The sequence below is a fragment of the Denticeps clupeoides genome, chromosome 11 (genome assembly GCF_900700375.1).
Source record: "Denticeps clupeoides chromosome 11, fDenClu1.1, whole genome shotgun sequence".
Lineage (NCBI taxonomy): Eukaryota > Metazoa > Chordata > Actinopteri > Clupeiformes > Denticipitidae > Denticeps > Denticeps clupeoides.
Window position 1 is genome coordinate 21,537,349 of NC_041717.1, and position 24,600 is coordinate 21,561,948.

At 48.3% G+C, this 24,600-nt stretch overlaps 1 protein-coding gene across 3 annotated transcripts; it reads left to right on the plus strand.

Annotated features, from left to right (window-relative positions):
- Nucleotides 1-2,705: 2,705 nt before the first annotated feature.
- Nucleotides 2,706-24,148, plus strand: slc23a2 (solute carrier family 23 member 2). Of its 3 annotated transcripts, none has more exons than XM_028997192.1 (15): nucleotides 2,706-2,873; nucleotides 8,398-8,624; nucleotides 10,159-10,233; nucleotides 13,199-13,306; nucleotides 13,403-13,560; nucleotides 15,733-15,821; nucleotides 16,020-16,087; nucleotides 16,288-16,469; nucleotides 17,156-17,276; nucleotides 19,547-19,703; nucleotides 19,785-19,932; nucleotides 20,041-20,146; nucleotides 20,698-20,965; nucleotides 21,572-21,667; nucleotides 21,772-24,148. In XM_028997192.1, the coding sequence occupies exons 2-15, from the start codon at nucleotides 8,520-8,522 to the stop codon at nucleotides 22,038-22,040; spliced, it is 1,950 nt and encodes a 649-aa protein (XP_028853025.1). In that variant the 5' UTR covers nucleotides 2,706-2,873; nucleotides 8,398-8,519; the 3' UTR covers nucleotides 22,041-24,148. The 3 variants fall into 3 exon arrangements, with proteins under 3 accessions (XP_028853025.1, XP_028853027.1, XP_028853026.1); XM_028997194.1 differs by lacking the exon at nucleotides 2,706-2,873 and adding an exon at nucleotides 5,607-5,632; XM_028997193.1 differs by lacking the exon at nucleotides 2,706-2,873 and adding an exon at nucleotides 7,403-8,284.
- Nucleotides 24,149-24,600: the final 452 nt, after the last annotated feature.

The following is a 24,600-nucleotide window of genomic DNA, read 5'->3' on the forward strand; positions in this document are numbered from 1 at the left end:
CTGCACGACTTCCGACCTAGAACATCCAGCACCGGCCTACCTGCCCAGGGGGCATTCGAGACGATCTGGCTGCAAGAGCAGGGTGGGGCTTGAAGAACACCCTTCTTGTTGAGCCTGAGCTTACATTTACATTTACAGCATTTAACCCTTATCCAGAGCAACTTACAGTCAGTAGTTACAGGGACAGTCCCCCCCTGGGGACACTCAGGGTTAAGTGTCCTGCTCAGGGACACGATGGAGGTAAGTGGGGTTTGAACCTGTGTCTTCTGCTTGAGTGAACTGCGTTACTTTGGCCGGTGATCACAGATGGTCAAGGGTGAATGTGCAACTTCAGCCAACGCTGCAGGTTCCACTTCTGCAGACAAGATAAGATGAGGAAACACAGAAAGACCCCGACGACAACAGCCTTCCGAGAAGCCTGAATTTCACTATAAAGCCCGTTACCAACAGTACTTCCTGATAAAAGGACAGGGCTTTCCAGCAGGGACAGAAGGACGATGACGTTCAAACCAAGGTCGTCCGAGCTGAGCTCGTGGAATTGCCTTGATGCAGTTATTCAAGCCTCTAGCAGGTTCTAGATTCCCTTTGTCCACATACTTACATATGTTCCTTGCCGGAATCCGGCGGGGGGACATTTTAGATCTGATCTGAGAAAGAATTTCTGTTCACAGGGTGCAATTAGAGTATGGAATTAGCCTGAAGGGGTATTATTACTAGCTAAAGTCCACCAGACCTTGAAGGCTTGGTGCTCTCCTCTGTTCTTCTGCACCACGCTGAATGACAGACGTGTGTCTCACCGCCCATGTGAACGTGTATCTGTGTTGCCTTTTAAAAATGTTTTATTACATTATAATTTTTACATTTGTAATTTTTACAGACAAGGCCGGGGGACAGAGGACACGGAGAGAGAGAAAGAGAAGTTGGGGAGGGAGGAGGAAGGAAGGTACCTGCTTTAACAGCAGTAAAAAATAACAGGAGTGCAAAATTGAATTACTTCTGTTTTTGAGCTGTTGAGATGTAGGAAATATTGCTCCATCCATGTCGTTACACGAGGCTTGGGGCATCTGGAAAAATGATTGTCCGCCACCATCAGTCCTGTCTCGTCCAACAGTAAAGCGTCCTGAGACCCTTCATGTGTCGGGCTGCTTCTCGTCCAAGCGAGTGAACTCACTCACAGCCGTGAATAAAGAACGGACCAGAACATCCTCCGACAGCAACTTCTCCCAACCGTCCAAGATAAGATAAGATAAGATAAGATCAACCTTTATTAGTCCCACAAGTGGGAAATTGCATTTGTTACGGCAGAAAGTGGATAGAAACAGAAGTAATAGCAGCAAAAACAGAGGTAAATAGCAGCAAAAATGTATATGTATATATCTACAAATGTACAATTGAGATCTACACATGTGCAATGGGTAAAGTAATGGGTAAAATGGGAAAATTACAATGGGTACACCAGTACAGTTGGTAATTACCGTGATGTATTTGAAGTGTGTGTGTTTGTCTGTGTGTGTGTGGTCAACTGTGACGTCTTTGTTATAGAGTCTGACAGCGGTTGGAAGAAAAGACCTTCTGAACCTCTCCTTCCCACATCGTGGGTGCAGTAGCCTGCAACTGAAGGAGCTGCTTGGTGCTGTCAGGGTCTCTTGCATGGGGTGGGAGATGTTGTCCACCATTCTCCTGTCACTCACCACCTCCACCGGGTCCAGATGGCATCCTAGAACAGAGCCGGCCCTCCGGATCAGCCTGTTCAGTCTGTTTCTGTCCCCAGCGGAGACTTACAACGTGCTTCCATGTCACCATGGATGAAGTGGTCAGTTCTGGTTCACTAGGACCCCCAACTATGAATACAATCTTTTTATTCACTCTGTTCTAGTTTCTATACAGAAGTCAGACAAGAAGAAGGTTACAAGTTCATCTAAATATTCTCTAAAGAGGAAGGTCTTGAGCTGCAGTGTGAAGGTGCTCAGTGACTGAGCTGGAAGTTCATTCCACCACCGAGGGGCCAAGACGGAGAAGAGTCTAGATGAGCGTCTTCCTTGTACCTTCAGAGATGGAGGGACCAGGCAAGCAGACCACACCGTAAAAGACGGCTGAGACCACTACAGAGTCATAAAAGGTCTTCAGGAGTGGCCCCTGTACTCCAAAAGACCTGAGCCTCCGCAGCAGGTACAGGCTGCTCTGCCCTTTTTTTTATAGAAGAACAGTCCGGTGAAGAACGGCGCCTTTTCCAGCATGATGGAGCACCGTGCCGTTACAGCCAAACCGAGAACTACGAAGCAGCAAACTGTTTTGATATTTAACAGTGTGGAATGTGAGCTGACAGACGTGTTTTTTTTTCTAATATAGACAAAGTGTGAGAAACAGAAGGGAATAAAAAAAAAAAAGATTTAGGTCGATTAAGTAAGAGCCGCGATCACGCACACGGCCGCCGCTGGAGGGCGCCAGGCGAGGAGGGACCAGAAACGCGAACGAACGATCGATGTTGGAGGGGAAAAAGAGAAAGAAAAGAAAGAGGGAGGGAGGGAGAGAGAGAGAGAGGGAGAGAGGGGGAGAGGATGAAGAAGACGAGGTTTTGAAACCACCAGTGTGTGATGAGGTGCAGAGCGATGACGTCGGCAGGTGCGTCACTGCCCAGGCGCACAGCGATTGGCCGATGCGCTGCGGGAAGGGCGGGGCCTGACGTCGGCGCCGTTGCGCGCATGCGCACCGACACCGCATCGGCCCCGTGGCTGCGCCGTGTTGATGGCGGGTATAAATCCGTAGCGCCGCCGCGGTGCGTCCCTCCGGTTCGTCGTTGTCCCCTGGAAGCGGAGCGGGACCGCCAGAGGACAGGAGAGGACAGGAGGAGCTGCGTTGCCCCGCTCGGATAGGTAAGCGCCGCCGCGGAGCTCCGTCCTTCTGGCCGGAGGTATTGGAGAATTCAGCCTGAACGTCCACATCCTCATAAATATCCCGCGTAGTCCCACCAGCAGGAGATGCCAGGTGAGGTCATGTCTGCTTATTCAGCCTCATGGCGGACCTGCGTTAGACGGGATGTCACGTCACCATCATGTGTGTGAGGATGTGGAAGTGGTGGTTTCAGCATGTGATGATGATGATGATGATGATGAGTCCTTTAATTCCCTGGATAAACGTCTTCCAATCGAGATCGGCGCTTATCGGGGTGAACGGCGGTGATGAATAGTTTGGGGTGGTCTGCCATGTTTAGCCACGCCCTCTTTTTTTTATTGCCAAGACAACAACATTTATTTTGTATAAAGCCTATAATCACTAACAGTACGTCTCTGACTTGGGAAACTCCACCGAGAAAGGAAGAAACGTTGGGAAGGAGTGATGCAGTGTTAAAAAGTTGGAACAAGAAGAGGAATAACGTCCACTAACCTTCCACAGAATAACATCCACTAACCTTGTAACGTTGTTTAAACGTTGCTTCTGGGTTTTTTTTTTTTTTTTTTTTTGCTTTGGTAAATTGCGGCGATTGTGCTGATTAATTTTTACGTTACACGTACTAATTGTGACCAGGCAGCCACAGATGAGCCACAAAATCCCTGAACTGTGTGCGGTTTAAAGATCAGGTTCTGGCACGCCAGGCAGGACGAGGCGGGCCGGAGGTCGTGATCCACGGGTTTTTCCGAAACACGTCGGTCGTTTTCACTTCTCCAAAATCCCGCAGCGATTGGTTGCGTTTCTTTTCTTTTGGTTTGGTTTTATCCAGTGAATCAGTGAAGTCTGCTTTTTACAGTTTTACCCGACTTCACCGCTTCTTTAATGCGGTAGAAGGCAGATCTTCTTCCGCAGAACGTCTTCTAATGAAGATGTTTTCTGTTTCCTTTATTCTGTCCATGAGGATAAAGAGAGATCTGCAGATGCTCCTCACACCCAATCTTGGTGGCATGATGGCCCTGATAGACCTCTGTCCTCGTCGTCGTTTACCATCTTAGGTGCTCAGCACGATTCCAGTTCGTACGGTACGGAATGTGGGGCAGTGGTGTCCTAGCGGTTAAGGAAGCGGCCCTGTAATCAGGGTTGCCGGTTCGAATCCTGATCCGCCAATATGCCTCTGAGGTGCCGCTGAGTAAAGCACCGTCCCCACACACTGCTCCCCGGGCGCCCGTCATGGCTGCCCACTGCTCACCAAGGGTGATGGTTAAATGCAGAGGACACATTTCATTGTGTCACCGTGTGCTGTGCTGCTGTGTATCAGAAAGACAATCCAGTGAAGAGAGGAATTTTATATGAAATTAGGTGTTGCCAGGTTATGAGGTAATTCCGCTCCTGCCTACAGCTGCTGTATATTACATTTACTAGAAGGTGAAGAGAGGAATTCTATATGAAAAGAGGTGTTGCCAGGTTATGAGGTAATTCCGCTCCTGCCTACAGCTGCTGTATATTACATTTACTAGATGGTGAAGAGAGGAATTCTATATGAAACGAGGTGTTGCCAGGTTATGAGGTAATTCTGCTCCTGCCTAAAGCTGCTGTATATTACATTTACTAGATGGTGAAGAGAGGAATTCTATATGAAAAGAGGTGTTGCCAGGTTATGAGGTAATTCCACTCCTGTCTACAGCTGCTGTATATTACATTTACTAGATGGTGAAGAGAGGAATTCTATATGAAATGAGGTGTTGCCAGGTTGGGATGTAATTCTGCTCCTGCCTAAAGCTGCTGTATATTACATTTACTAGATGGTGAAGAGAGGAATTCTATATGAAACGAGGTGTTGCCAGGTTGGGAGGTAATTCCGCTCCTGCCTACAGCTGCTGTATATTACATTTACTAGATGGTGAAGAGAGGAATTCTATATGAAACGAGGTGTTGCCAGGTTGGGAGGTAATTCTCCTCCTGCCTAAAGCTGCTGTATATTACATTTACTAGATGGTGAAGAGAGGAATTCTATATGAAATTAGGTGTTGCCAGGTTGGGAGGTAATTCTGCTCCTGCCTAAAGCTGCTGTATATTACATTTACTAGAAGTTGAAGAGGTGAAGAGATTAATTCTATATGAAATGACGTGCTGGATTATGTTATTACTATGCGTTGCCATGGTGGCGTTGTTTGTTGAATTGGCACGTTTAGCAGTTTCAAAGTGTGCCAGCCTGAGTTCAGGGTGTGGCAATAAGCAGGAATAATTAGGGAGAGAAAGAGGGAGAATATGAAGTTTTTTTTTTTTTTTTTTTTTTTTCCCCCACGCTTTATCCTTTTATAATATTAATTCATAAAATGTATTTCTTCTGAGGAACTTCACGATGTTCTATCTCTGTTCCCGGGCAGCAGTGGCCGGTTACCGTGGAAACGTCCGCGGTGTTAGTTTATTAAATAACTTTGTGTGAGAACGCTGTGGCATTATGGGACGTCCTGCCGAGGGGCTTGATTAAGAGCGTATATTTCCGGGATGTATGTATGGGAATGAAAGGTCGTGTGCTCTGTGACCCCGCCCCCGGTGCGAATGCATGTGGCTTTATTGAAGGACCATTAAGGGATATCTGAGGCGTTAACATTAAAAAAAACCCTGCGTGTCAGGTGACGTTCGAGGCGGAAACGTTAACCCGACGCCTCAGGTGAAACCCACGTCAGGAGCCACATTCCGGAATGGATGTGGGAATTGTCGTCAGGCCAGGAGTTCCCAGGTTAGTGTGTGTGTGTGTGTTGAGAAATTGTTGATTAATCACAGCGAGTCAGATCTTCATCTGATGATGTGCGAAGGTTCGCCGCTTTTCCACCACAGCTCTCTAGTGTTGTATTTTAAAAGATGGTCTCTCAGTGGAGAACCACGAATAATTCTCCGGTAGAATAAATCCGTAGAGGGTCTTTACATCGACGTGCTGGGTCCTCCCGCGGAACCGGATTCTCGGCAAACATTCGCAGCTCCGCCGACGCGCCCCGAGGAAACGTCCGTCCCGTCAGAGCGAATTCAACTCGCCGCCCTGCTGCACACATCAAAGGGGGCCGCCGGCTCGTCTTTTGTCCACCTGGCGGGACACCCCGCCTCCTCCCGACCTGCCGGGTCCGGTGCCTTCACCATTGTTCAGGTGGGCTGATGATGGGACGTGGAGAGGGTGGGTGGGCGTGGCTTGCTGCTTTTGGCTCGGGAACGTGGCATTCCTCGTGCGGCAATGTCGTCCCGTTTTCGTCACCGGGTCATTTTTTCCGGATTCTGCCAGTTTGGGGGCATCTGGTTGTAAAAGAATACCGTTTCTAAGAAACACTCGCCGTGAAGGGATTCCGGCCGTGACCTTTCACCCGATCCCCCCCGTCTCCGTCTCTCCCGATAAGCAGCGGCGCTCCGGCCTTGCGGGAGTTCCGATATTCCTGGCCGTGTTTGGAGTCCACGTCCGCACGCGCTATCTAATATGGCCGGCGGAGATAACGGTTCCCGTGCGGCACGCAAGGACACGTGGGGGCTCGCGTCTCCTGCAGGTGCTTCACGCGTGTGACTCGGCCCGTGTTGCATAAGGGATCAGGGATGTGGTGCGATGTGGTGATGTGGTGAGGTGTGGCGTGAACCTCACGCTCGGTCCACCTGGCGGATCACGTAACGTCTCGGTGGAACATGAGAAGAACCCAGGAAGTGGATCATCCTGCCCGCGGGGAAATCCCTGTAACTACTGACTGTAAGTCGCTCTGGATAAGGGCGCCTGGTAAATGCCGTAAGTGATGTTGGATGAGCACCACGCCTGCTCTGGCGTATTAATTACTGCTTTTGTGGATGCGAGTTGCATCAGAAGGAACCTGAAGAGGCTTTTAATTCGAGGTTTGAACAGGTTGGGCGAGTTGGGTACGAGACGAGGGAGGAAATGGCTTTAGAAGAACTCTAGAAAACCTACAAGATTGTATTCAAGTGGCAGAAAGAGCTTCCTAGTTGGTTAAAAAAAATGCCGCAACGCAGTAATAATGCGGCGAACTTGCCTGCCACGATACACGTGGATAAGTGTTGGGGGCGGTTGCCATGGTTACGTAAGCGGAGCCCGCGTAGTTGTGCACGGCTCATTCAGAAGATCGTACGTGGGTGGAAGCTGCGTGCTGATTGGTGGAATGGCTCTGTTTTCTGCGAATAATTTATCATCCGGGTTCTATAATTTCGTGTCAAAATAATTGTCTGACGAGCAAATAAAACTAAAGAGAGAAAAGTATCAATTAGAAATTCTTACGTTTTGTGCGGTGTGGAAATCCGACTCCAAATGTTAACAAACTGTAGCTACAACAGTGCGGAATCTGATCTGTGCTAAAATGATTGAAAACTTTTTTAATAATTAAGCAATAAGTAAAACGGCCAAAGATTAATTTTCTTTGGCCGTTTTACTTATTGCTTAATTATTAAAAAAGTTTTCAATCATTTTAGCACAGATCAGATTCCGCATTTGCATTAAAATGTCATGTAACTGTCTAAAGTTTTTGATTTTAATAAAAATAAATTTCTTGTGCTCCCAAATCGTCCGAAAGGTGAAAGGTCGCAGACAGGTGTAGTTCCTCCATGAAACCGCATCCAAATGGACCCTGGTGAAGGTCGCCGGCTGAAACCGAGCCTCCGATTTGCATCGCGGTGGCCGCCAGTTCTCTCCTGCTGTAGGAACGAGACAGAAAGTCGAATGAGAACGTTGAACGTGCAGTAACGAGGACAATACGAATCCGTCCGTATGAATCTCCATGACATGTGCTGTAGAGGGTTTAATATAAGGGAGAAAGTTGGAGTTGTGCAGATAGAAATAAATCTGGAGCTTCTGGACCTTTCGTCCCGTCCATGTCGAGGGGTGCGTGGAGTTTTTGAGGATGGACTCGGTCCTCCTCTGGTAGATGATCGTCCACAGCAGTGGTGGAGCTGGTCTGTGTGCTCCTCAGGAAGCCTTCTTGACCAGCTGTGTGGTGGAACTAGTTTACTCAGAAGGGTTCTCTGGGGTTGCCAGATATTTTATAGGACGAAGTAACATTATCAGATCAATTAAAGACCTGTTTTATAATAATAATAAAAAAGTTTCCTTGCCCTCCGTTCCCTCCTGACAAATACGGACATGCACTCGCTCAGCGAGGATTAAGTAGAAGGCGAGTGGCAGAAGATCAAGGAGGCAACAAGATAGCTGAAGGTCTCACTTAACCCAAACAAGCGTTGGCATGACTGCAGGAGCTGCAGGTCTCTCTCTCTCCCTCCCTCTCTCTTGGTTAATCTGCGTTCCTTTTCATGTGTCTCGTCTCTCCGACGCAGCGCGTTTTATCCTCGTGTGAAGAATGTTAATCTGTGCCGGACCCGTGAGAGTCAGCTGTGGCTTTTAATAGCACCAACTGGGGTAAAATACTGCAGATTACGCACATTTGGTCGCATAATCGATCATAATTGTCTGGAGTTTCATTGATGAGCATCGCCAACGTTCTCTCTCTCCCTCGCTCTCTGTCCGGGCAGATCGGGCGGCGGAATATGCGAGCGAGCTGAAGGGCAGCGCCTCCGGTTTACGAGCGAAGCAAGGCCGCGCACGGTGGGAAGAGGAGGACTACGAGGAGGAAGAGGAGGAAGAACTCGAAGGGATGGGTGTGGGGAAGAACACCAATTCTAAAGCCATGGACTCCGCTGGAGAGGGCGCCAAGTACGAGGAGGACAGCAAGCACAGCGCCAAATTCTACCCTGTACCTGTAAGTGTGTGTGTGTGTGTGTGTGTGTGTGTGTGTGTGTGTGTGTGTGTGTGTTTTAAATCAGATCCACCCTGTAAAAAGACTGCAACATTTCACTGGTCCTCGCGAAGCATAAAATACCTACAGTACGGGCCAAATGTTTGGACACCTTCTCATTCCATGCGTTTTCTCTATTTTCATGACCATTTACGTTGGTAGATTCTCACTGAAGGCATCAAAACTATGAATGAACACATGTGGAGTTCTGTACTTAACAAAAAAAGGTGAAATAAGTGAAAACATGTTTTATATTCTAGTTTCTTTGCTCTGGTTACTGCTTTGAACACTCTTGGCATTCTCTCGATGAGCTTCAAGAGGTCGTCACCTGAAATGCTTCTCCAACAGTCTTGAAGGAGTTCCCAGAGGTGTTTAGCACTTGTTGGTCCAGCTCACCCCAAACCATCTGGACTGGGTTCAGGTCCGGTGACTGTGGAGGTCAGGTCTCCACTTTTTGTTAAGTCCATAACTCCACATGTGTTCATTCATAGTTTTGATGCCTTCAGTGAGAATCTACCAACGTAAATGGTCATGAAGATAAAGAAAACACGTTGAATGAGAAGGTGTCCAAACTTTTGGCCTGTACTGTACAAAACCTAAAGTGGACAAAATATTTAAAATTAGTTACTGTACTTTATGATTTTGAAAATTTTCCATGCATTTATTAGGTCTGTAAATTAGAATCCCACGATAGGTATGATGCCGCCATTGACTGTGTCCCATTGCAGTAGTATTGATCCTACTCCGCTGCTGGATCTACTTATTTGACTTTAACCTGAAATTTGGGACCACACGTTCTTCGTCTGTTGCGCCTCTTTGAAAAATAGGGCCCTTCGTTTGTGCCAATATTAGCTTGCGATTGGTGGCATTTGCTTATGGAAAAAAGGGGGTTATGCGGAGCCACACAACAATTTGCCTGCATTGTCATCTGGTCTGTTTGCATTTGCACGTTTGGACCAACGTCCCTCCCTTGTTCAAAGTTGTATTATTTGTTGTCCCACCCGGACTGTTTGAAGACGCCTTTACTTCTGTTTTGACGGTGAGTACGTGTTAATCATGATGAATTTCCTGTTCAATGAAGTCCGTGTATGCCATGTCAACACCACACACACACACACACACACACACACACACACACTATATATAGCTGTGTGTACATGTAACCATATCCTTCTACACTTCTGTCAAGGGTGTAAAGTTAAATTGGTTTAATCTTCAAGCGTGCAAGAACTTGACTGTTATTGACGTTGGTTTAGCGCCCAGCACGTCTGCTGCCGATCTTCTACTTTGACTTAAGCAAATAAAGGCAGCAGGTCCACATGTTCGGTTGACTTTCAGCCGATTGGTTCACAGTGAAATTCCTGGCACCTACAACACCGGCACACATCATGCACGTTCCTCAACGTCATGGCCAGGCCAGCCTGACCGCCGCTGAGCTGGATTACAAACCTAAAAAATCTTCTTTTCCTCGCTTGTCCCTCGCTTTGGGCGGGTCCAGCCCAGCGGAGACCCAGATGCAGAGGATTCCGAGCTGATGGCCATCTACGACAAGGAGAACCCACCCACTGAGAAGGTGAGCTCCACAACCATTTCCAATTTCTCCGGTGTAACGCAAGCGTGGATTTGTCCGCGTGATCCTGCCCGGCACGAATCGGAGCCGGTGTTGGTGGTCGTTGCCCGGCACGAATCGGAGCCGGTGTTGGTGGTCGTTGCCCGGCACGAATCGGAGCCGGTGTTGGTGGTCGTTGCCCGGCACGAATCGGAGCCGGTGTTGGTTGCCCGGCACGAATCGGAGCCGGTGTTGGTGTTGGTTGCCCGGCACGAATCGGAGCCGGTGTTGGTGTTGGTTGCCCGGCACGAATCGGAGCCGGTGTTGGTGTTGGTTGCCCGGCACGAATCGGAGCCGGTGTTGGTGGTCGTTGCCCGGCACGAATCGGAGCCGGTGTTGGTGGTCGTTGCCCGGCACGAATCGGAGCCGGTGTTGGTGGTCGTTGCCCGGCACGAATCGGGAGCCGGTGTTGGTGGTCGTTGCCCCGGCACGAATCGGAGCCGGTGTTGGTTGCCCGGCACGAATCGGAGCCGGTGTTGGTGGTCGTTGCCCGGCACGAATCGGAGCCGGTGTTGGTGGTCCGTTGCCCGGCACGAATCGGAGCCGGTGTTGGTGGTCGTTGCCCGGCACGAATCGGAGCCGGTGTTGGTGGTCGTTGCCCGGCACGAATCGGAGCCGGTGTTGGTGGTCGTTGCCCGGCACGAATCGGAGCCGGTGTTGGTGTTGGTTGCCCCGGCACGAATCGGAGGCCGGTGTTGGTGGTCGTTGCCCGGCACGAATCGGAGCCGGTGTTGGTTGCCCGGCACGAATCGGAGCCGGTGTTGGTTGCCCGGCACGAATCGGAGCCGGTGTTGGTGGTCGTTGCCCGGCACGAATCGGAGCCGGTGTTGGTGGTCGTTGCCCGGCACGAATCGGAGCCGGTGTTGGTTGCCCGGCACGAATCGGAGCCGGTGTTGGTGGTGGTTGCCCGGCACGAATCGGAGCCGGTGTTGGTGTTGGTTGCCCGGCACGAATCGGAGCCGGTGTTGGTGTTGGTTGCCCGGCACGAATCGGAGCCGGTGTTGGTGGTCGTTGCCCGGCACGAATCGGAGCCGGGTGTTGGTGGTCGTTGCCCGGCACGAATCGGAGCCGGTGTTGGTGGTCGTTGCCCGGCACGAATCGGAGCCGGTGTTGGTGGTCGTTGCCCGGCACGAATCGGAGCCGGTGTTGGTTGCCCGGCACGAATCGGAGCCGGTGTTGGTGGTCGTTGCCCGGCACGAATCGGAGCCGGTGTTGGTGGTCGTTGCCCGGCACGAATCGGAGCCGGTGTTGGTGTTGGTTGCCCGGCACGAATCGGAGCCGGTGTTGGTGTTGGTTGCCCGGCACGAATCGGAGCCGGTGTTGGTGTTGGTTGCCCGGCACGAATCGGAGCCGGTGTTGGTGGTCGTTGCCCGGCACGAATCGGAGCCGGTGTTGGTTGCCCGGCACGAATCGGAGCCGGTGTTGGTGGTCGTTGCCCGGCACGAATCGGAGCCGGTGTTGGTGGTCGTTGCCCGGCACGAATCGGAGCCGGTGTTGGTGGTCTGTGTCCACCACAAATTTAGAGTCATGTGAGTGAGTCATGGCCAAAATGACTGCTTTCCAGAGCACGAAAACGGTGGTTATCTCGCCGCGGCGAAGGGTGACCGGAGAACGTCCTGGTCGGTCTGTGGCGGCGCAGGTGCTTGTTTTCCACGTAAACCACGTCAGCGGCTCTCCGGCAACAACAAGAGCCGGATCAGATCCAGGCTGCCGTGGAACGTTGTTCGCGTCCATGGTGTAATTTGGAAAATGTTTACGGTCCATCGCCGGGCCGTAGCCTCCGTTTTTTTTGATCCGTGCGTTTATTAAAACGAACTGACGTTTTAATGCAGCTGTGGAGTAGCCGCTTAGTAAATATTCCTTCAGGTGACTTCCACTTTAATATATGCTGTTGCAATGGCAGTTATGGGCCACTAGGGGCGCTACAGAAAGTTGTGGCGATTCCCTAAATGAATAAAACTTTTCAATATACACCTGAATGGAGACACGTGCCAATCCCTGCATGCACATTACAGGTTAAAGGTCAGGAGGGGTGTGTGTGCGCGCGGTGTTCCAGTCTTTCCTCTTCCAGTGGTGGCCTAGCGCTGAATCAGAAAGTTGCCGGTTCGAATCCCGATCCGCCAACGTGTCATGGTGACCTCTGCTCACCAAGGGTGACTGTTAAATACAGAGGACGCGTTTCACCGTGTCACCGTGTGCTGTGCTGCGTATCACTATGACCTTCACTTTCATCCCAATCGCTGCTTCTTCTTCTTCTTCTTCTTCTCCTGTCTCTGTTCTGGTCTTCTCTCTCCTTCATCCTCGTCACCAGATCGGGGCTGCTGAGTCACGCCGCTCTAATCTCATTCTCTTCCTCCACATTCCCCCTCCATCCCTCCATCCCTGCCGTCATTGTGACTCGGCACTTTTTGTCCCCTTCGTGTCTGAGTGAAGCGGAGCGATTTGCTTCATTAGGGGAGATGCCGAGTTTTTCTTCGTGAAGGGATGGTGAAGAACATCTCCGCTTGCCGGAAACGCAGCAGATTACTGTGATTTATAAAAATGGCCCTTCACCCTTCAATCGCGGTGAAACAGCAACCAATGTAGATCACATTCACAATACAAAACCATGGAGTTTTATATATCATTGGACTGGTTAAGTATTCTGCCAGTTCAGTCATTTCGAATATTTGACATTTACTCGCTGCTTTTGAAAGGCCTACTTTTTATATTAAAAATATACGTTTAGCTAAAAACTGAAGCGTTTATGGATTAATTTGTCTCCGAGCGGAGTGTCTCCGAGCGGAATTCTTCCGGAATCCTGGGGGGGTCGCGATGATCGGCCCTCCTCTGTGTTCCTGACCCACTTTGGGTTTAAAAATGCGTTTTTATTTTAGCACCAAGCCGCCGTATAATAACGTCCACGTCCGCTCCTGTCCTTCTGTTCAAGAGCTCCATGTCCGGGACGGTGGACGGCGCGGACGCCCGCAGGATGGACATGATTTACACTATAGAGGACAAACCCCCCTGGTATCTGTGTGTGTTCCTGGGTTTACAGGTATGCAAACACACACACACACACACACACACACTGCACAGTGGACCAGAATATTCGCCCCTCCGTACGGGTTTAGTGACCGCCACGTCCCCGCAGCACTACCTGACCTGCTTCAGCGGCACCATCGCCGTCCCCTTCCTGCTGGCCGACGCCATGTGCGTGGGCTTCGACCAGTGGGCCACCAGCCAGCTCATCAGCACCATCTTCTTCTGCGTGGGCATCACCACGCTGCTACAGACCACGCTGGGCTGCCGGTGAGTGTGTGAGGGAAGGTCTTACATATACAATTCCGGCGTGTGTGTGTGTGTGAGTGCGAGTCTGATGGCCGTTGACCTTGAACACATCCTGTCTCAGAGGGCTTTTCCAGTCACTATGACGTCCATAAAGAGGAACAGAAAACAAAGAGGAGAAATGTCCCAGCTGCTTCAGAGACACTGCAGCTGTGTGTGAGTGTGTGTGTGTGTGTAGGTGTGTGTGTGTGTGTGTGATCACGTGGACGCTCTGAAACTGAAAATGGGTCAGTTTTGTTTTTAGCTGTGGCTCCGATGCAGTCGACATCTTTCTATTCCAGCTTCCTGTACTGTGTGTGTGTGTGTGTGTGTGTGTGTGTGTGTTTGTGTTTCTAGGTGACTCTGATTGTTTGATAAAATGCCCGGATGACTAACGTCTGGATTATGGACCGCGAGATAAGAACGTGACGTCGCCGCTTCTTTGCCTCACTTTTACCCACAACCCCCCTCTGCGCATTTTAATGATTGACAATGATCTTTATTCAAGTGCCGGTTGCCACTCGGAGCAGAACGTGATGTTGAGACGTGATGTCTGCGGTGCAGGGAGCGCAGGAGCGGCAACCAATCGGCTCGGCCTCTGCTACTAACGGTCCGGGTCATTTGCATAAACGCTGCTGATTGGCCAGAGTACAGATGCAGGTGCAGAACCTTCGTGTTTTGAAATTGAACCCGACAGGCTCCGCCCCCTGCGTGGCTGCGCCCGTTTAGTGGGAGGAGTAAGAGGTGAGATGAGGTCAGGGGCGGTGCGTGTGGAGATCGGGGGTAAAGTACGCGCCTGTGTGCTCAGCTGTGGGCAGAAGCTCGGATCCTCTAAACGTTTGGCAGATAGTCGGACCGCTTGTCTCTCACCTTCGCTTCTGCTTTCGCTCGCCCCACCCACGTCACGCATGGAACAGTAGACGATAGTGTCTACGTCTGTCTGTGTGTGAATGAAGTCGGGCCGCCATTCACACCTGCTGCTCACCGACTGCCTACTGATGTCAGGAGAATAAGATCATCATCTTACTGGGTTATCAAACACCATAAAGCTGAGAGAAATCTGCCTTTTTGGGGGGTATCGCGATAAAGAATTAAAGACTGAAAATCCCCTCCTCACGGGCTCTCCGACCCCAATCGTCTCGGTTCTGCGTCGTTGTCCCTGGCTGGTGGGACAACTTGTCCTGCTCCATTCGACTAGCCGGGACCACCACCACCTTCAAGAAGCAGCTGAAAACCCTCTTGTTCAAGAAGTATTTCAGACGAGTCCAACACACACCCACGTGCACACTGACAAAATAAAAAAAATTGTCTAGAACTTCACAATTCCCAGCATGCTCTATTCCTGACAAGTTTGGCCTGATCAGGGCTCTTAGTTTTTAACTCAAAATCTATAGAAACCGAATGAGAATCGCTGGTGTCTTCACCTTGTAAGTCGCTTTGGATAAAAGCGTCTGCTAAGCAAGGTAAAGTAAAGTAAATGTCCCTTTATGAACTTTTCCACTCTGGCCGTGTGTCTTTCTGTGGTTTTGTAACGCGTGACCTGACGTGCCCCGCCTCTGGCCTCTGTTGACACCTAGCGGTGACGGAGCGACGCCGCGCCCGGCGCTGCTTATGAAACGCTGTCTGGTGTCGGATTTCGGGCTGCGGCGGCGTGTTTTATTCTCATTCCTCAGTTAAGATAAGATAAGAGAAGATGAACCTTTATTAGTCCCACAAGTGGGAAATTGCATTTGTCACAGCAGAAAGGGGCTAGAAACAGAAGTAATAGCAGTAAAAAATAAATCTGTATATGTAAATATCTACAAATGTACACTTGAAATCTACACATGTGCAATGGGTAACTACCGTGGTGTATTTGATGTGTGTGTGTGTTTGTCTCTGTGTGTGTGTGTGTGGTCAACTGTGGGCTAATGTCTATACATTTAGAAGAAGTTCTTCCATAAACTGCCGATGGCACATTTATAAAAGCGGTCCCTGTTACTGTCTAATTTGGGGGGGGTAATAGATATTAAACTAATGGAAATGGTGTCTCTTCTCATGAATTATTAGTAATAACACAGGGAACTTTTACTTGTTTCATTAAAATTCACTCATGTAAATGACGATATGTAAGTTGGTTATTACGCCGCGTAACGCCAGGTCTTCATGTCGCCGCAGCCTCCCGCTGTTTCAGGCCAGCGCCTTTGCCTTCCTTGCTCCTGCCAAAGCGATCCTGTCTTTGGACAAATGGAAGTGCAATGCAACAGGTAAAAAAAAAAAAAAAAAAAAACACACACACACGTTCTTTTTCATAAAGACGCAGCACAATCCCAATAGAAAATGTTTTAATACTCTGTTGTTGTTAAATGGTCTCTAACATATCAAAAGTCTGGCAAAAAAGTATAGATTTTGAAAGCTTTAATTTTCTGTGTGTGTGTGTGTGTGTGTGCGCGCGCCCCACCCAGATGTTCCAGTCTTGAACGGCACCGAGCTCCTCCACACGGAACATATCTGGCAACCCCGGATACGGGAGGTGAGTGTGCGCGCTTCGCGGTCACTTCCTGAAAACGACTCGTTTTTCCTGGTTCGGTTCTACTCACGCCGAGTCGGTACGTGTGTGCTGTGAAGGAAAGAATCGAGTAAAAAGAGGAATGGCGCGACCTTTCTAGAGAAGGTCGTTAACCTTTTAATAACGCTGAGGCTAATTCAGTTTCACACTCCCCTCCTCTCCAGATCCAGGGCGCCATCATCATCTCCTCCCTAATAGAGGTGTGTATTGGGGCCCTGGGGCTCCCCGGGGTGCTGCTCAAGTACATCGGGCCCCTGACCATCACCCCCACGGTGGCCCTCATCGGCCTCTCCGGCTTCCAGGCCGCCGGCGAGAGGGCGGGGAAACACTGGGGCATCGCCATTCTGTGAGTGTGTTAAAAAATCTTCTTCACCGGATATCATTCATTAGTTAATGATTTAGTGATCGATCTATTAATCAGTCATGGGTGGCGAACGGCTTCTTTTAAACTCACGGCCCCTGAACGATATACGTGTACGTTCTTGCTGTGCTTCGTCGCTGCGTACGATTGGCCCGTCGCTGTTTAACATCCGCGACCAAACGCCGGTGCTGTGGATGCTTTGAACATCAAGAGTCCTTATCGATGATAGTCGATAACCGTAATCGAATCGACCAGTGAAGATTCGCACCTCTGGTGTAGATGCCAGTGATAATGTGCAGTAACATCTACATTTACGGCGTTTACCAGACGCCCTTATCCAGAGGGACTTACAGTCAGTAGTTACGGGGACAGTCCCCCCCTGGAGACACTCAGGGTTAAGTGTCCTGCTCAGGGACATGATGGTAGTAAGTGGGGTTTGAACCTGGGTCTTCTGGTTCGTAGGTGAGTGTGTTACTCGCAGGTTACTACCACCCTACCCATGAGTAACATAGTGATAGTGAACTGCGGTTCTAAATTGACCATCTTGACCTCAGCGGTGGTCCATGTGACCGATTAATAAACATAATATCTCATCAATAAAGCAGTCAGGCTGCCATTCGTGACCTTCTAGTCAGGTGCTGAAAGGATCTAATGGCGGTTCCCTCTCCCAGGACCATCTTCCTGGTGCTGCTGTTCTCCCAGTACGCCCGCAACGTCCAGCTGCCGCTGCCCATCTACAGGGTCAAGAAGGGCTGGACCGCCTACCGCCTGCAGCTCTTCAAGATGTTCCCGGTGAGTTGCGGGGGACAACCTGGTTCTTCCTGATTTATTGATTCATCTGAGTTGTTCAGAAAAATGTCAGCACCAATAAATAGTTTCATTGTTGAGGTTTATCGAATATTCAATACGCAGGTTGACCACCGTATCCAGAGTTACGTGGCCTCCAGGTTTTTTAGAAACTGAATTTGAATTCAGTATATTTTAATCTGAGATGCACAAACTGAATTTGATTCGGAATTAATGAAATTGAAGCTTCATTTTTACGTCCCAGGAAATGGAATGCAAATTTGCTTCCACCAAATTAAACAACAATCCGGGTTCTTGGGAGAAAAGTCCACCATCGCATTTTCATTCTGACTCTGCATCATCTACCATGTTATAGAATTTGACAGAACAGAAGTTGATGTTAATCCGTATCGCTTGAATAGCTATTTTGAACGGTTGTCCATTTTGAGTCGGGAGATTAAAATACTAAAAAATAAAGTGAGCGCGTGAACAACTTTACTTTACTTTACTTTACTTTACTTTATTTAGCAGACGCTTTTATCCAAAGCGACTTACAATAGGAAGACACCAGCAATTCTCGTTCGATTTCTATAGAATATCGAGTTTACAAACTAAGAGCCCTGATAAGGCTCAGACTTGTCAGTGAAGAACATGCTCGGAGAGTGTTGGGTGCTAGACTAAGAAAAATTATAATGTATTTATACATTTTGTATTTGTTTGTTCAATGTGTACGCATGTGCGTGTGTAAGTGTTAGATTTGTCTGTAATATTTTTGGAATAAGAGGGTTTTCACCTGCTTCTTAAAAGTGGTGATAGTCTCGGCTAGTCGTGTGGAGGTGGGCAGGTTGTTCCACCAGCCAGGGACAACAACTCCAAGTCGGTCGCGCTTCTGCGAGATCAAACTGTCCACGTAGGAAGCAACGCTGATCGACGGTCAATTCCACGTGCTGTTGTGCAAATGGAATCGACAACCGGTGGAAATCACAGCCAATCAGCAAGACGTCCCCAATAAAGGGTGGTAGTAGCCTAGTGGGTAACCCGGGTTCGAATCCCACTTACTACCATTGTGTCCCTGAGCAAGACACTTAACCCTGAGTTGCTCCAGGGGGACTGTCCCTGTAAATACTGATTGTAAGTCGCTCTGGATAAGGGCGTCTGATAAATGCTGTAAATGTAAATAAAGGCGTGGTCCCTCGGGTGGGGTCCATGGACCACTTCTTGGTTCCTCTGCTCCAAAGATCATCCAGGGTGGCACAGTGTCCACAGTGTCCAGAGCATGGAGGTCAGAAACAGACTCCATGAGGGTGGGATGAGGGCCCGATGTCCACAGGTGTCCATCCGGGACATCATGTCTCGCTCCGTCCACCAACGCCACGTTCCACCACGGAGGAGATCCCTCATCGGGAACATGTCCAGGCAGTGTAGAGGAGGTCATACGGGCACGTGGAGGCCCCACACACTACCGAGCCTCAATTTTGACACGTCTTAAGGACATTACGTCGGATGTCTTGCTTTTGTGTTCCATTTTTTTTGGTTGTTTGAGCAGTGTATTTAATCATGATTAATCTCACGTTTTCCAAAGTTACCTCGCGACTAATCGCACCTTTAAGTTTGTCCTAAACACTTTTTATGCTTTTATCTACATGTTATGTTATCTTATCAATATGTTTGCTTTGTGCAGATTTATGTTAATTAATGGCACTCATTACTGTCTAATAACATTTTTTGACCAAGAAATTTGCACCTGTATTTACAATGAAATGAAAAGCACGAACAAAAGTTTTTATTGAATGTGACTGGAGCGTTGCAATACGCATTTACAACTACGCGATAATTGTGATTTACCGACATTTCTTGCGCCGTATTTCTGTTACGGTGGTGGCTTTCTGCGACGATTTAACGCAGAGATATTTATTCCAGACTTCTGATTCTGAATCAAATGTCGATCTGGTTAAGCCACAGCTGGTTTAAACTTTTCTACGGTTTCATTTATTATTAAGACACTGATGTACAGTTGAATAGTTAAGTAAAAAAAAAAAAAATTCACGTACACAGTCATACACGGTATGATATGCAGTGAGCTGCTTTAGCGACTGATATAGACCACGGTATTGCAAATATTGCAAGTAAACAATGAAGCAATATGCAAATATTGCATAAATAACCAAATATTACACTTTTATGTCTTTAACCTAAAACGTAAAATATGTGTAGCAGGTAGGGTGGAGGTGTGCAAAAAAAATTTCATTTTAATGGATCGTTTCTCTCTCTTTTAGATCATCATGGCCATACTGGTGTCCTGGTTCCTGTGTTTTATTTTTACGGTGACCGACGTCTTCCCGCCCCAGAGTGACCAGTACGGCTTCCACGCCCGAACCGATGCCCGTCGTGGGGTTCTGGCAGCTGCCCCCTGGTTTAAGGTCCCCTACCCCTGTACGTCTGTGTTCAGATGGGCTTTTAATCGAGTTTTTAGGACCGCGCTGTTCTGACTTTGCGTCCTGCCGCTACCCATAGTTCAGTGGGGCTGGCCCACGGTGACGGCGGCGGGGGTGATTGGCATGATGAGCGCGGTGGTGGCCAGCATCATCGAGTCCATCGGAGATTATTACACCTGTGCACGTCTGTCCTGTGCCCCGCCTCCACCTATACATGCTATTAACAGGTACACACACACACACACACACACACACTCACAATATATAAAATAGTTTTACACCCCACTCATGGCGATTAATGTAACAGTGGAATGTTGAATATTATTCTCTCTCAGGGGCATTTTTATTGAGGGACTGTCCTGTGTCATCGACGGTCTGTTCGGGACCGGAAACGGTTCCACTTCCTCCAGTCCGAACATCGGGGTGCTGGGAATCACGAAGGTAAGTTGGCTGCAGCAGTCCTCACCCTTCAGGACTGCTGGAAACCGTCCCCGTTGTCTAACTGAAGGTGGCGGAGAGAGAAGACAAGAATGTTCCCTGATTTGCGCCGCCCCCCTGTGGCAACATGGTGATATAGCACCAGTCGTCACATTTACAGCATTTACCAGCCAGCCTTATCCTGAGCGACTTACAGTCAGTAGTTACAGGGACAGTCCCCCCCTGGAGACACTCAGGGTTAAGTGTCCTGCTCAGGGACACAATGGTAGTAAGTGGGATTTGAACCTGGATCTTCTGGTTCATAGGCGAGTGTGTTACCCACTAGGCTACTAGCACCCTGTTTTGGTGAAGGACGATCTTTTCACGCGTTCTGTACGTCCTGCAGTCGTAGCCAAAGTTCTCTTTGCTCGTGTAAGTTTAAGTTTATAAGTGTTTATTTTGGAAGCATCCAGGATCCGTTCCTCCCATATTCCCTTTTTATTTATTTGAAGAAATCCAGGACTCCTGGTTACTAGCGCGTGTGTGTGTGTGTGTGTGTGTGTGTGTGTGTGAAGGTGGGCAGCCGCAGGGTGATCCAGTACGGGGCGGCCCTGATGCTGCTGCTGGCGCTGCTGGGGAAGTTCAGCGCGCTGTTCGCCTCGCTGCCTGACCCGGTGCTGGGGGCGCTGTTCTGCACGCTGTTCGGCATGATCACCGCCGTCGGCCTGTCCAACCTGCAGTTCGTCGACCTGAACTCCTCGCGGAACCTCTTCGTCCTCGGCTTCTCCATCTTCTTCGGCCTCGTCCTCCCCAGCTACCTCAGGAGTAACCCGCTGGTGACCGGTGAGTCGGGAACTGCGGGTTTTATATAAATCCGTTCATCCGTACGGAACCGGCTCATCGGTCAATATGTTGCTGACTTATCAACCCCAGTCGTCCACACAAAGCATTTACATTTACAGCATTTACCAGGCGCCCTTACCCAGAGTAGTTACAGGGACAGTCCCCCCCTGGAGACACTCAGGGTTAAGTGTCACTCTTAACTGTATTTATTTTCTTTTACTATTATTGTTTCATTACAATTTTCACTATTTCAGTTAAGTAACATTTTCAATCATAATTAAAAAAAATAATAATAATCGTACTGTGGACTTAAATCGAACAGAATCACAAGTTGAGCGCATTTTCCCTCGATATACATTTTTTCCGACTTGTACAACTTTTTCATGATTGTTCGAGGAGAGAAATGAAGCTCTTGATTGAAATAAAAGTTGATCGCTCTTCAATGTGAACATTTTTCTCCAAATCATAAATCTTCTTTTAATAAGAAAAGTTTATCCCAACTGGTCAGAAAGTTTGAATGTCGGTGAACTAGCTGCTCATCTGTAATAATTTTTAATAATAATAATAATAAATGTTTGATTAGTTTCTGCTTTCTCTGTCTCTCAGGCATCGTGGAGGTGGACCAGGTTCTGAACGTTCTCCTGACCACGGCCATGTTTGTCGGGGGCTCGGTGGCGTTCGTGCTGGACAACACTATTCCCGGTAACGGGATTACGTCACGACATTCCCACTTCTCCCACACTCATATTCCTGATGTATACTGATTTTAGTGGGTACGTTATGGGGTTTCCTCTCCGCGTTTTTAGGAAGCCCCGAGGAGCGCGGGATCCGTCAGCTGAAGCGCGGGTCCGCCGCTCACGGTGCGGCCGAGCTGGGCAGCCTGAGCTCCTACGACCTCCCTTTCGGCATGGACTTCCTGCGCCGCCACCGCGTCTTCCAGTACCTCCCCATCAGCCCCACCTTCGCGGGGTACCAGTGGCAGGTGCTGCGGGGAAACTGCCGGCCGCGGGACGGCGGCGGGGACGGCGACGAGGGCGTGGCCGCGCCACCGGCGGCGGCGGAGAGCGTGGTATAGCGGGCAGTTAAACCCCGCCCCTTTCTCTCTCAGTGTTTCGGTTGAACCCTGGTGCTGCTGTGCTCTGCTGAGATCCACCGTACCTATCTGAAGACCTGTCCCTCGTCTTTTTTTTCTATGTGGTCGTTCGGTGCTCCGCCGTGTTTTCTCCATCGCGGTTGCCGAGGGCAACGCTGCGTCTGGACCGCCCCCTTCGCTCCACCGAGCCCCTTCAGAAGTAGTATTCATCACACCGTATTTCTACCATCCAGAAGTATTTCCTGCCAGCTGACGGATTCCGTATTCGTAGTATTTTCACCCTCGGAGGGCTACTTATTTATCACATTTCTTTTTAAAATGACAAATCAAATCACGATGTCACAATTTATCACAATTTAAAGGCAACACGGTGTCATGCCTACAAAATCAGTACAATTAAAATACACGATTAAAATAGACAACTTTATCTAGATTTCAACGTTGGAATTGATGGTGCCAACTTAACGTTCATTCATTTCGTAATTAACACTGCGAAAGCGTGATCACCCCTAGTTTTCCTCGCAATACGGCAGAAATAGTAAAGCGGTTTCCTTTATATAAAATATTGTTCTAATTCTGACTGACGACATTATTAGTCATTCGGGCGTGGCTGCCTGAACGGCCGGTCAGTTCTAATGAAAAGGGCCCGTGCCGTGGCTCCATTGCCTTCCAGTCTGTGAAGCTTGAGGATCCCGGTCGGGTCCACAGGAAAAATGGCGCTAGAGCTGCGAGGGGGTTCATCAGTCCAGTGTTCCTGACTTGTTCTTGCGTGCTGTGGTGGATGAAGGTGGCTGTTGTGGAGCCGGGACTGAATTTTTCTGTCCTTTTTTCACCTTCTCATCCTCCTTGATTTAATCCTTTCGTCAGACTCATCACTCTCACGTGGAGATCATGTGAAGTAAATTATCAGCAGCACGGTTCCTGATCAGTACATAAACCAAAATGTTTTTTTTTTTTTTTTTGTTTTTTTTTGCTTTGACTGCACCAAAAATGTTCTGCAGCCGTTTCAAGGTCACATTTGGGTCCAATGTCACTGGCTGATGAGAAGATTTCATGCCCTTTGTACGCTGGACCTACTTTTAAGTGCTACATCATGTTTTTATAATTTATTTATTTATAGATTGTAAGTATATATTGAGTACTTCAGAATGATTATTGTGTGTTTGCTGCATGCGTGGCTGCTGAGACGTTTTGGAGATGTTCTCAGAAGTTCCACTTGACCTTCATTTCACTGCAGACCTTGAACAGAAAATGCTCTCCTATGGACTGTGCTCTTAACACAACCAGTCATTCCATGAAAATAAAAAAAGCAGACCTGTGTTCTCCATCCACCACCAGGAGGCGCTGCCGCGGAGAGGCGTGGCCTGCACTCCGTGACCCGGCGTCGGCCTCCTGGTTGGGGAGTGGGGCGGAGCCGGGGCCTGTGTGTGCATCCAATTAATTAGCATAGCACAGTACTAGACTAGAGCTCATGGTGCAGAATAAAGTTGCGGAGAGGGTTACTACGTATTGCACTTTTATTACTCAACCTCTTTCTAGATCCTTTTTATATACACAGAGTATAAAAAAAGTAGGTTTTACCATTACTCTATACACACACACACACTCTCGCACACACACAGACAGCCTTCCAATCTCGCCCCATCATCGTTACTTTCCGTCTTCCGTCTTTTTTTTTTTATAATCATCATTATGTCATTATGCTGGAATGCAAGATATGACAGAGAAAAGCTCGTCTTAATAAGACCCGTCATTCGGTTAAAGGTCCGAGCTGGTGATGGGTCTTACCAACGCAGCCGCTGGGGTGCATTTCAAAAGAAATTAACCCTTCAGTTATTTTGAGGGGGGTCATTACCTGAAAAATATACTTTGTCTAGTTCTGTTTTATATATATATATATATATATATATATATATATATACACACACACACACACACGTCATTTTTATGTTTGACGGACGAAGAAATGTTTGTAAGAGAGACAGAATGCATCTTAAATCATTAAAGCTGCAAAGCGCACCATTTTTGTTACATTTTTATTTTAAACTGTTCTGTATTTTTCTTTTGTAAATCAGTAGTTTTTTTTTTTTTTTTTTGGCGGAGAACCTTTGTTCTCCAGACTGATTTCATATTGTATTTTTCTAACATTTGCTTCTTGTTTTTCATGTGAATAGTAGTACAAAATGAGAAGTCGATAGTTTTGAAGAATTACAAAATATGAGTATATCTATATCTATATTTAAAAACAGTGTGCTTTACCAGGACCAGGCCTTGTGGAGACTATTAGTAGCAAAAATGTTTTATTCCTTGTTCCTAATTCTAATTACTGTTCTAGAAACGATGTTACCGAATGAATGCAAGATGTTATCGAACACGGCGTCTTGTCCTTATTTCAGATCAAGAGTTCTGTCTTGTTGGGTGATAATAAATAAAAAAAATACTGTTCATTCAATCAATAACATTGTAGAAATTTGAATTGAAATTAATCCAAACATTATTCAAGTTTCAATTCAAGTGTCTGATATTTAGTTCCTTACTGAGA